Source organism: Stegostoma tigrinum, chromosome 29 (assembly GCF_030684315.1).
Source record: "Stegostoma tigrinum isolate sSteTig4 chromosome 29, sSteTig4.hap1, whole genome shotgun sequence".
Classification (NCBI taxonomy): Eukaryota; Metazoa; Chordata; class Chondrichthyes; order Orectolobiformes; family Stegostomatidae; genus Stegostoma; species Stegostoma tigrinum.
This window is the reverse complement of record NC_081382.1, coordinates 42,720,911-42,733,773: the sequence shown is the minus strand read 5'-3', so window position 1 is coordinate 42,733,773 and position 12,863 is coordinate 42,720,911. Positions and strand designations below refer to the sequence as shown.

The 12,863-nt window shown below is 47.8% G+C and overlaps 2 protein-coding genes across 5 annotated transcripts in view; one reads left to right on the top strand and one right to left on the bottom strand.

Annotated features, from left to right (window-relative positions):
• ptpa (protein phosphatase 2 phosphatase activator) overlaps positions 1–9,088 on the bottom strand; it is a 52,511-nt gene extending 43,423 nt beyond the window's left edge. Inside the window, exons 1-2 of the mRNA XM_059638291.1 lie at positions 9,011–9,088; positions 1,843–1,952 (exon numbers count right to left, since the gene is read on the bottom strand). Of these exons, the coding sequence (XP_059494274.1) occupies positions 1,843–1,952; positions 9,011–9,032 (132 nt within the window). The 5' untranslated portion in view covers positions 9,033–9,088. The remainder of the gene's footprint in view (positions 1–1,842; positions 1,953–9,010) is intronic.
• Positions 9,089–9,620: 532 nt separating this feature from the next.
• The window catches only part of crata (carnitine O-acetyltransferase a), a 58,280-nt gene continuing 55,037 nt past the window's right edge, over positions 9,621–12,863 (top strand). For 2 of the 4 annotated variants that reach the window (XM_059638378.1, XM_059638377.1), the window contains exon 1: positions 9,627–9,728. Coding sequence is in view for 1 of the 4 variants with exons in the window: in XM_059638376.1 (XP_059494359.1) it covers positions 9,702–9,728 (27 nt within the window). In the remaining 3 variants the exon portion in view is untranslated. Of the gene's footprint in view, positions 9,729–12,863 lie in introns of all 4 variants that reach the window. The other 2 variants (XM_059638376.1, XM_048559252.2) reach the window with 2 other exon arrangements.

The window sequence follows — 12,863 nt, the reverse complement described above, 5'->3', positions numbered from 1 at the left end:
AACGACCAAATAACCTGTTTTCTCGATATTATTGGAGGGATGAACATTGAACAGGACAGTGGGGAGAACGCTCCCTGCTCTTATACAGTCATATAGTACAGAAACAGACCCTTCAGTCCAAATGTAACATTTCGATGAATCTAATCCCAAATTAAACCAGCCCCACCTACCTGAGCCTGGCCCATATCCCTCCAAACCTCTCCTATTCGTGTATCTATCCAAATGTCTTTTAAACATTGTAATTGTACCCACACCCACCACTTCCTCAGCAAGTTCATTCCACGCACTCTGTGTAAAAGGTTTACCCCTCTTGTCTTTTTTAAACCTCTCTCCTCTCACCTCAAATAAATGCCCCCCCAATCTTGAAATCCCCCACCCTAGGGAAAAGACAACTGCCACTAACTCTATCTATACCTCTCGTTATTTTGTAAACTTCTATCAGGTCGCCTCTCAACCTCCCATGCTTCAGTGAACAAAGTTCTAGCCTTTGTTTATAACTCAAACCTTCCATACCCGGCAACTTCCTGGTAAATCCCTTCTGAACCCTCTCCATCTTAATAATACCCTCCTTCATCAAAATAGTGGCCATGGGATCCTTTATGTCCACCTGGGATACCAATAAAGGCCTCAGTTTAACGACTCATCTAAAAGATGGCACCGTCTCAACTCAGGACTGGGAATGACAGGCCAGATTTAATCCCAGAGTGACTGGGGTGGCTGTAGGGATTGAACCTTCCACACTAACTCTCATACCAGTGCTACCCCCTGAGCCTGACATTGCAGGGGAAAGCGTTCCTGTAACTAGACAGCAGCTCGGGTGGGGAGGCATAGTTAATTAAATGAAAATTAAGTCTTTCTTTATTTCTCAACAGGGTCGCTGGTTAAGCCAACATTTAATTGCCCGTCCCTAATCGTTAAGAATCAACCATATAGCTGAGAGTCTGGAGTTACATGTAGGCCAGACCAGGTAGGCACGGCAGATTTTGTTCCCTAAAAGGGGGACTAATGAACCACATGAGTTTTTAGCAAGATTGAAATCATTCTGGATGTGAGTTTGCTCGCTGAGCAGGAAGGTTAGTTTTCAGACGTTTCGTCACCATTCTAGGTAACATCATCAGTGAGCCTCCGACGAAGCGCTGGTGTTATGTCCCGCTTTTTATTTATCTGGTTAGGTTTCCTTGGGTTGGTGATGTCATTTCCTGCGTTGGTGATGTCATTTCCTGTTCTTTTTCTCAGGGGATGGTAGATGGGCTCCAAATCAATGTGTTTGTTGATGGAATTCCGGTTGGAATGCCATGCTTCTAGGAATAGAAGCTAGATGCCATCCTGGAAGCATGGCATTCCAACCGGAACTCCATCAACAAACACATTGATTTGGAGCCCATCTACCATCCCCTGAGAAAAAGAACAGGAAATGACATCACCAACGCAGGAAATGACATCACCAACCCAAGGAAACCTAACCAGATAAATAGAAAGCGGGACATAACACCAGCGCTTCGTCGGAGGCTCACTGATGATGTTACCTAGAGTGGTGACGAAACGTCTGAAAACTAACCTTCCAGCTCAGCGAGCAAACTCACATCCAGAACCTCAACCTGAGCTACAAATCTTCTCAAAACTCGCTTTGAAATCATTCTCACGAAGCCAGACTTTCTATTTTCCATATTTGTTCTGGATCGTGCTGCGGCAGGATTCAAACCCAGGTCCCCTGAGCTCTGGCCAGAGGTTCTGAATTATGATGTTATTTTGAAGCCACCACCTCCCCCCCCCCCAACAGTCTGGTCGTACAAGCTGTTCACCCGAGTCCCCAGCCACACGTCTGCCCCTGCAGTCCAGCACCTTGGAACGTTTCCACTTGCCCATGTCCGGGAACATGTTGATCTCTTTCTTTGGTACAACAAAGTTGTGATTGGCGAAAGAAATTCGCATCTCCTCCTCCGGGGACGAGCCTGTGCACAGACACACAGAACAGTGTTAGGATGAAAAACCCTGCCTTCCTATAGCTCCTACTGCTAAAGACATCAAAAAGCCCTTTACAGCCAAAGCACTGGTCATTGCTGTACTGCAATGTCACACACAGCAAGATCCCACAGACAAAAATATAAACCATGCAATTGGTTTGTTTTAATAAGTGGTGCTGGTTCAGGAATAACAATTGATTGGAACTTCAGAAAGAACACGGCTTAAACAGCAGCTTTAACACCCCCCCGAAAGCCTCCAGAAATACGGGGAGATACCGAACTTGACAGGCTAGTGTGCAAAATACGGGGTATCGGCTGAAACCAAGGGGATCGTTGAAGAAGGAAGGAAAGGTACATTAGAAAAACCATATCCATTTGTCTCCGAACTCAGGAGAGGATCGGACACAAAATAGATCCTCAGCTGACTGAGAATATACAAAAGAGCCCAAGGACTGGACAAGAGAGAGAAGTAGCAAAGAAGCAAATTGCAGAAAGCAAACAAAAAGCCAGGATAAAGAGCTGGGAGTGCAAACAAAATCAGAACGCATGTCGTTTTCGATTTTCAGCATTGCCACATCCAGCTAAGAGAGGGGCTGGGCTGTGAGAGCTCAGGACAGTCAGTAACGCAGCAGAGAAAACTGCAGAACAGTTTCGACTCCTGAAGGACAATCTAGGATTACACTTGACCTGTCTCTCTGTAACAGCAGAGGGCACTGAGGCCTACCTGAACCATGGGTAGCAGCCACTGTGACACTGACAGATGGGCTGCTCGTTAAAAATGTAACCGCAGCATTGCATTCAGCCCTTCCCAACAGAGCTGGAAGCTGCCACGGAGCGATACAGATGACAGATCAGGCACCTGCAACAAGACACACCACTGACCCAACAGGGCTGTGGGAGTCCAGCCAATGCAGGCTCACTTTACTCCATCAGGCCAGTTGAAGAGGGTTGGCACGTTTCCAAACAGCTAGTCTCCCAGTACATACTGGCCCACAGCTTCAGTCAGGAGGTTATGCACTCTCAGGACATGGGCATTTACTGGCTATCCCCTGGCTGCCCTTAAGATGATGGGTAGGTGGATTTTTGAACAGTATAACTTGCTAAGTAATTTCAGAGGGCATCTGTGTGGGTCTGGAGTCACATGCAGGACCAGAGTAGATAAGCTCAGCAAGATTCCTTCCATAAAGGACACTAGAGACCCAGGTGGGCTTTTGAGACAATCCTGGTCACCTTTATTGACAGCAGTCTTCTATAATCAGATGTTTTCTCACATTCAGATTCTGAAAACGCCCATATTTCTGAGCCTTTGGTAGGAAAGCTGATGTTTCAGGCCTAGACCCTTCTTCAGAAATGGACATCTGTCAGTGTCACAGTGGCTGCTACCCATGGTTCAGGTAGGCCTCAGTGCCCTCTGCTGTTACAGAGAGACAGGTCAAGTGTAATCCTAGATTGTCCTTCAGGAGTCGAAACTGTTCTGCAGTTTTCTCTGCTGTGTTACTGAAGGAGGGTCTAGGCCCGAAACGTCAGCTTTCCTGCTCCTCTGCTGCTGCTTGACCTGCTGTGTTCATCCAACTCTACACCTTATTCTCTCATATTGTCCAAAATCAGCAGTTCCTACTATCAGTGACATCAGCACCAGGCTCTGTAACTCCTGCTGCATGTTTCCACCAGCTCCAACCTAGCAGCAGCAAAGCCAGTGCATCGATGTGGGACAGCAAACAAACACTGCACGCCCTTGCTCTCTACATCACGGTACAACACCAGGCGGCCTCGTCACCCTGTAAACCTTTGGGAAAAGAGGCTTAAGGAACAATTCCACAGAAAAAATACAGTGATCTGGGACACACAAGCTGAAACGGAATTGGAAGTAGATTCAATGAGAACTAAAGGGGATTGAATTTTGTTTGATTTGTAAATGGAATATGGGCATGAATGGCAACAGCCATCCCTAACTGCCCACACGGCAGCTCAGAGTCAACCATATTGCCACGGTCTGGAGTCACATGGAAGCCAGGCCAGGTAGGATGGCAGATTTCCATCCCTGAAGGGGCATTAGTGAACCAGGTGGGCTTTTACCACAATCAATAGCAGCGAGGTTCTGATCTTTTCACAGAATCAAATTTCACCATCTGACATGGTGGGGTTCAAACCCACCGTCCCGAAGATTATCCTGGGGTTCTGGATTACTAGCCAAGTGACGTTACCAGTATGCCACCATTTCTCCTCAAATACACAAAATGGATTGCAGAGCTGTGGGGGGGTAGCGTGAAGTTAGAGTAATTGATGAACCTCTCGAAGTTTTTTTTGAGTGAAGAGGAGGCTCCAGTGCAGAAGCAAGCCCTGGGTATTCGAGCTGGTGGGTGGGGGTCCTAACCCTGACCCAGCTGAAAGATCCTGCACCAGCTCCCACTGGTCCTCTGCCGGGGTGCCCTCCTCAAACTGTGATTAGTCTGAGTTTACTGACGGAAGTACAAACCTGACAGATTTCTGTAATGAAACAGTGCGCGTAGCCATCATACCTCTACCATCTCTTCGATCTCACACAGTCATGCAAATCCATCAACTCTGCTTCCACTGTCCCCCGATAAAACCCGTTTCACCAGCCTCCCCCACCCCGAAAAAATCCGTTTCCCCAGCCTCCCCCCCCAACCCCGGTAAAATCCGTTTCCCCAGCCTCCCCCCAATAAAATCCATTTCGCCAGCTTCCCCCCCACCTGGTAAAATCCGTTTCCACAGCCTCCCCCCCACCCAATAAAATCCATTTCCCCAGCCTCCCCCCACTCGTTTCCCCAGTCGCCCCCCCCCACCCCAGTAAAATCCGTTTCCCCAGCCTCCCCCCACCCCGGTAAAATCCGTTTCCCCAGCCTCCCCCTCACCCCAGTAAAACCCGTTTCCCCAGCCTCCCCCCCCAACCCGGTAAAATCCGTTTCCCCAGCCTCCCTGCCACCCCAGTAAAATCCGTTTCCCCAGACTACCCCCCACCCAATAAAATCCATTTCCCCAGCCTCCCCCCAACGCTGTTTCCCCAGCCTCCCCCCCCACCCCAGTAAAATCCATTTCCCCAGCCTCCCCCCCCTCACCCCAGTAAAATCCATTTCCCCAGCCTCCCCCCACTCACCCCAGTAAAACCCGTTTCCCCAGCCTCACCCCAGTAAAACCCGTTTCCCCAGCCTCCCCCCCCAACCCGGTAAAACCCGTTTCCCCAGCCTCCCCCCCCCACCCCGGTAAAATCCGTTTCCACAGCCTCCCCCCACCACCCCAGTAAAATCCGTTTCCCCAGCCTCCCCCCCAATAAAATCCTTTTCCCCAGCCTCCCCCCACTCTGTTTCCCCAGCCTCCCTCCCCACCCCAGTAAAATCCATTTCCCCAGCCTCCCCCCCCTCACCCCAGTAAAATCCGTTTCCCCAGCCTCCCCCCCCACCCTGGTAAAACCCGTTTCCCCAGCCTCCACCCCCAATAAAATCCGTTTCCCCAGCCTCCCCCCCGACCCCAGTAAAACCCGTTTCCCCAGCCTCTCCCCCCCAATAAAATCCGTTTCCCCAGCCTCCCCCCCCGACCCCGGTAAAATCCGTTTCCCCAGCCTCCCCCCCGACCTCAGTAAAATCCGTTTCCCCACCCAGCCTCCCCCCCCAATAAAATCCGTTTCCCCAGCCTCTCCCCCCCAATAAAATCTGTTTCCCCAGCCTCCCCCCCAATAAAATCCGTTTCCCTAGCCTCTCCCCTCCAATAAAATCCGTTTCCCCAGCCTCCCCCCCCAATAAAATCTTTTTCCCCAGCCTCTCCCCCCCCCATTAAAATCCGTTTCCACAGCCTCCCCCCCACCCTGGTAAAGCCCGTTTCCCCAGCCTCCCCCCCCCCAATAAAATCTGTTTCCCCAGCCTCCCCCCCCACCCCGGTAAAATCCGTTTCCCCAGCCTCCCCCTCACCTTGGTAAAATCTGTTTCCCCAGCCGCCCCCCCAATAAAATCCATTTCCCCAGCCTCTCCCCCCCAATAAAATCCGTTTCCCCAACCTCTCCCCCCCAATAAAATCTTTTTCCCCAGCCTCGCACCCCCCCCCCAGTAAAATCCATTTCCCCAGCCTCCCTCCGCATGCTTCTGCAGCTTTCAAACTCAGTCCCTCTGGTGCCCAGCCTACCACTGGAAACCCTTTTTCCTTTACATTCGATCAAATTTATAACTTTGAATGAACTTGCATAAATTATTACTTTGGGACACAGCATGCTTGGAACTGGAGGGGTGAAGGGTGGGCAGTATTTGGGAGGAGCAAGTGATTTTGTACCGCTGCCTCCGGAAGATTCTCCCTCACTGAGGATTTCACCAACTTGTGTCGAAGTCCATTCTGTCCTCAGTGAAGAGAGCGATCACCAATCAACTAACCACATTACTGTGGCATTAAACACGCACCAGATGGGGAGAGCGGGAATTCAACAGAACTTCATCTTTATCTGATCAGCCATTCCCAACAGGACAGTCTCCCCAAACAGCGCACACCAATACTGCCCACACACCAGTTAGCAGGATGTGCGACGGTACATGACAGAAAATGCTCCAAACATTTTTCTGATTGAGGTGAGAACACTTTTTGTTTAAAAAATGTCTGTTGTCTTCCAGGGAAGACAATTGTCTCCTATTTCAGATGGTGATGAGAGCCTTTTTTTTCCATTTTGAGTCATGAACCTTTGAACCTCTTCACCTGATGGAGATGGGGTCTTTAATAGGATTTTTAAAACAGCAAAGGTAGTTGGGATTCGTCACTAACAGTGGGGAATCAAGGTGCATCTGGGAGGTGGAACTGAATTGAGAGAACGATCCAATCAACCATGATTCTAACTGAGGGTGGAGCAAGCTTGGAGAGCCAAGCAGCCTACTCCTGGTCCCAATTCACTTGCTCTTATGGTTCAAAGCAATTTGTGCACAAACAGCAAAACTATAATGCCCAGGTCACCTTTTTACTGATGTTAAGTCAGTTAAGATTTTGAAAATGGGAACTGTTACACCAAATCAAGCCATCAAACAGCTACAGCAGAGGGAACCAATTCAAGCTGGTTACAAAGAAGCACAACTTCATTATGAAGACCAGTCAGCACCTGGGAACATTCCAGAGACAGTGCAGCATGAGGGATTCCTCGGATTTGGAAACTGAAGTTTTAAGACTTAAAGAACAAGCTGGAAGGAGTCCCATCGTGTGAGATTTTTTGTGACTCGTACAGTCTGGCTTTCCTGTTTTTCAAATGAATTGTGCACGTTTCTCCCTCACTACCACTAGTACAATGCAGACATCACAGACCGATGGTTCTAGGCTCCAATTAATAAACCTGTTCTCCTGTGAAATTACAACACGCAGCTCCAGCCAAGGAACTGAAACAAGGCAAGAGCCGGAGAAGAAAATCAGACAGTGCTCCTGCTGATCCTCAGCAGGGGGACACTCACGCAGATCAGGTAAGGACAGGGATCTGATTACCATTCCCCCACCGTCACTGTACAACTTACAGACACACACTGTCTCCAGGTAATTGGTAATGTACCCAAATTAGAATCAACACCTTCAGGGAAGGAGATGTTAGAGAACTAACTTCTAAAAAAATCAATTTGTTGTATCTATTACACAATCTCAAGTTTTGATTGTTTTAACGTAACCATAATCTTCCTCCAAATGACGTTGATATTACCACTAAAGATGCTTTCTGGGTTCCACCACTACATTTTATTGAAGCAATGGGGAGGGGTTGGTTTCCAGAACCATACTGCATAGAAGCAGACCCTCCATACCAACCACATTTCCCAAACTAAACGAGTCACACTTGCCTGCATTTGGCCCATATCCCTCCAAATCTTTCCTATTCGTGTACCTGTCCAAATGTCTTTTAAATGCTGTAACTGTACCTGCATCTACCGCTTCCTCTGGCAGTTCATTCCACATGTGAACCACCCTCTGTGAAAAGGTTGCGCCTCCGGTCCCTTCTGAATCTTTTCTCCTCTCACCTTAAAAATAAATTTTGAATACCCCCACCCTAGAGAAGAGACTTTTTCTATTCTATCGATGCCTGTCATGATTTAATGAACTTTCATTGAGGTTGCCCCTCAACTTCCTAAACTCTAGTGACAAAAAGTCTCGACCTATCCTTATAATTCAAACTCCCCAGTCCTGGCAAAATCCTGGTAAAACTTTTCTGAACCCTCTCCAATTTAGGAATATCCTTCCAACAGCAGGACAATCAGAACTGCACAGAGCACTCCAAAAATGGGCCCACCAAGGTCCTGTACACTTCAACATGACACCCCAACTCATGCTCAGTCGTCTGAGCAATGAAGGCAAGCCTGCTAAAAATCTTCTTTACCACCCTGTCTTTCTGTGATGCAACTTCCAAAGAACTATGTACCTGAAGCCGTGGTTCTCTCTGTTTGACATCGCTACCCAGGGCCCTACTATTAACTGTACAAATCCTGCCCTTGCTTGTTTTACACTGCACTTATCCAAATTAAAGTCCACCTGCCAATCCTCAGCCCACTGGCTCAATTGATCAAAAATTCCTTCGTAATCTTCGATAAACTTCTTCGCCGTCAACCATACCACCAGTTTTGGTATCATCCACAAACTTACTAAACCAGAGCTTAGGTTTGAACCTGAGGTCCCAGCTACTCATTGCCGCATCTGAGCACGAGCTGGCCGAGCGAGCACCCCTGGCATTGACAAAGGGCACCGATAGAGATGGAGCAAACGTAGAGATGGTGCTCTCCATCAACGACAAGGACAGGCTTGGAAGAGCTGAAACAGCCTCCTCCTGCTCCTGGTGGCAACAGCCCAACCACAGGCTGATTGAGGGATCCCTCACATTCAGCATTAGCTGCACTTGGAGAGGGGGAGGCTACCCTTTCAAACTGGAGGTGGGAAGCCACAGTACAGGGTGGCCCTGGTCACACAGTAAGGACACCAGATAAAACAATTGCACACGTCTAGTGAAACATCTGCACGTGCAAATTGCTCAAAGACTAGCCCATTGAATGAATAAAGGCTGTAAACTGGTCTGTTCCTTAGAGACTGACCTGACTCACTGGAACCTGCCATATTCTGCTCCTGGTAACTGCCTCACAACATCCGACCCGGAACTACACCCTGAAATCCCGCCCTCCCACCTTTGACCCTCCCACCTTTGACCCTCCAGTATTACATACATCTTGCCCCCTCAGCATTCCGTGGCTGCGTCGGAAAAGCCAGGGAAACGTTAACGTCCTCGTGTTTCGGCACGAAGTCGGCATTAAGAATGACGGCAAACAAACGGAAAGAGACATTGAAGGGGCTTACTTTCGCCCCCAGACCCTGCACACATGCGGAGGCCTGGGCCTCCATTATTGTGAGGGGCAAAACCGTCTTGCCGCCCAACTCTCCGGCTTGGAGCGAGAATCAACTTTTTGAGCGCGGTGGGAGGGGAAGAAGACTTTTAATCTCGGCCCCCTCAGCAAGCGCGGGCCGGTATAAACTGTAGTTTTGTTTCGCCTGGCAGGCCGATGGCTGTGCCCCGCACAAACATGGCGAGGTGCCGTGGGCGGGGTACCAACGCAGCCTGTCCCCGCAGGGCCGTCGCCGATTGGATCGGGTGCGCCTGTGACGTCAAATGGCGGATCGCGATTGGACTGTGGCGCTGTCAGTCAGAATGTAAGCCCCGCCCAGGCGGGCGTGTTGGAAGGAGATGGGTCTCTGGCCGGGCGACAATTTGTTTGGAGGTCGACAGTGAAAATGTTGGCGCTTTTAGGGCGCGCTGCGGTAAGTGCACGATGTTGATCTCTTTTATTTATTTCAAATGTGACCATTGCAGAGCTGCATTTGTGTGTGCCTCAGCTCCTTTCTATTGGGGGTGGGGGCTGGGCTTGTCCTCCTGTTTATCAAAACAGAAATGACTGGAGAAACTCGGCGTGTCTGGCAGCATGTGTAAAGGGAGAGGGGAAAAAATACAACATTATATGTTCACAAGTCCAGTGACCTTTCTGCAGAGCTGCCACTGTCTGGGAGAAAGTGGTATTAATCTTGATGGTTGTGGTAGGGAGTGGGGATAAATGAGCAGACAGTTGGAACACAGAGGGGAGACGTTAGGTAAAGGGATTAACTAGGGAAGAAGACAAGCCCGCTAGGTGACAACAGGGGGTGGAAATGGGTTATCTTTGCTGAAAGGAGCCCATGTCGTGATAGGACCTGGGGCTGGGTAAAGTACATGGAGATAAGAGTTCGGGCTGTAAGACCATTGAACCTGAGATTGAGTCCTGAAGGCTGTCCTGTTCTGGTTACCGTATGTCTGGCCAGGTTGGGGTGGGAGCCAGAGTAAGATCACAAGGGGTAAGCTGTTTAGCCCCTCAAGCCTGTTCTGTCATTCAGCAGGAACGTGGCTGATTTGACTTTCCTCACTCCTGCCCTCTGCCTCCCGTAACCCTTGATTCTCCGACTGATCAAGAATGTATCTCAGCCTTAGATACAACCTGGAGGTGCCAGTGTTGGACTGGGGTGAACAAAGTCTGAAGTCATGCAGCATCAGGTTATAGTCCATCAGGTTTATTTGAAATGGCCAGCTTTTGGAGGGCTGCTGCTCCACTTGATGAAAGTACAGCGCACTGAAAGCTTGTGATTTCAAATAAACCTGTCGGACTATAACCTGGTGTCATGTGACTTCTGACCTTAGCCTTAAATATACACAAGGACACTGGCCGTAGCTCTCTGTGGCAATGATTTCCAAGCTCATACACAAGCCCCTGAGCGAAGAAATTCTGCTTTGTCTCAGCCTTTAAGTAGGCATCCCTTCATTCTGAGACTTTGCTGTCTGTTTCAGACTCTCTCCAATGAGAGGATTATCCTCTCAGCATTTACCTTGTCAAGCCACTTAAGATCTGTCCCTTTGCTCAAATGAGCCTCTCTTACAAAGGTAGGGGTCCCTACAATTGACCTCACTGTCCCTGAGTTACCCTTGACCCTCTGCTGGTGGGTGCTGAAAGATGGTTTGATGCTAATCTTGGCTGTCTAGGTTCACGCAGGCAGAATAACACTTGGGTAATTAACTAAGCAAAACTGTTTGCAGTGGGTGTATCTTTCATTGGGTATTTTAAACATTTTGCTGTGAAACTTCTCCCAATCTTAGGAACCATATTGCCCCTCCCCTCCTGTAAATTGATGGATTTGTAATTAGGAGCTGAATCCTTGTTCAGCCCTTGTAGGACTGTCCTCTAGTGTAATCAATAACTGTAGAGAATCATGTCCTACAAATCTACTGAAGAATGTAGAATTTTTTTTTGTTTCAGTTTAAACTAATAACTGATCAGCATGTTAATCTCTCACTCGTGGCACACTTGCTTGGTTCCAAACTAAAACAAAAAGTTAGATGCAACAGTAATAAGTGGTTAATAATTCTCCGTGTGACAAAGCCAAGGTGGGAAAAGGTCTGTGGCATATGCTGCAAGCGTCTCGATCTGAAATCACTTAAGCAGAGGCTGTAAATCTGACGGAGGATTTATTTGGTTACAAAGGGCATGATGTATTAAACAGCTCCACTCCCACCTGGAATAGATGATTAAAGCATTTGTATGTTTAACTGCAAATTTTTGCCTCAATTCAAAAACTGCGCTCTGTTGAACTTGTAGACCATGCTTGTTTTGTGTGACTGTGTAAGCAAACTAACAGCTAAATGCAGGAATGGCTTTGGAAGTTGATTTAATTTATTATTGTCACATGTTCTTGAGGTACAGTGAAAAGTATTGTTTTGCATGCTATCCGGATGGATCATTACCTTACATAAGAACATCAGGGTAATAGAACAGAATGTGCAATACACCTACAAAGAAGGTGCTAAGAAAGATCTCTAATACATGAGAGATCTGTTCATAAATCTGATAAGTGGGGCAGAAGCTGTTCTTAAATCTGTTGGTACATGTTTTCAAACTTTTGTATCTTCTGCCCGATGCCAGAGGGTGGAAGAGAGTCGAAGTGAGGTGGGAGGGGTCAATGATGAAATTGACTGCTTCCCTGAGTCGGCGAGGTCAGATAGGCTGACAGAATTTGTCAGGATTTGCTAGTGATAAGCTTTGTCTGAAGTGTGCAATCTGAGGAGTCTTTTTTCACCTCTCTGCTCATGTGCTGAAGGGGTTGCCCTAAGTATGAGCAATGAACATCGTAAGGAAATAAATAGGAACAGGAATACGCCATTCAGTCCTTTGAACCCACTCTGTCATTTAGTAGAATCATGACTGACCAATATATCTCAACACCCCTTTCCCACTCCTTATTCCTATCTGTTGAATCAGGAGCGGGTTGTTTCAGCCCCTCAAGCCTGCTGTCCCTTTCACTAAAGTCATGGTTCATCTGATTATACCTTAAATTCACCATCCTGTGTAATGCAGTAAGCTTTCACTCCCCTGTTAGACAAGAGTCTACCAACCTCTGCCTTTAAAAATATTCCAAACTCTGCTTCCGTCTCCTTTCTTTCAGAAGAGAGTTCCAAAGACACATGACCCTCCACGAGGAGAAAAAAGTCCCTAATGTCTGTTCTTGCATTACCCCCCCCCGCCCCGATCTTTTTAAAAAGTGATCCTGGTGCCAGATTCTTCCACAATAGGATCCTCTCCATGTCTACCCTAATAAGGTCTACCCAAGATTTTCTATATTTCAATCAGGTTGCCCCTAGGGCCAAATGGTCCACATCTGTGCCTGTTTAAATATATACAGTACAGAATTATTTGTACAATTCCAATTGAATGTTTCTACTGAATATTTATGCCTGTATGTATTGCAGAATGAATGCATACTTTAAGTTTTTAGCTTTATTGAGGATGCTGTTGTTTCCCAACCTTGTAAAGAAGCAGTCCTATCATTCAGAATGAAATAATGGCCAAACAATTCTGCTTGGTGTACCATTCTACA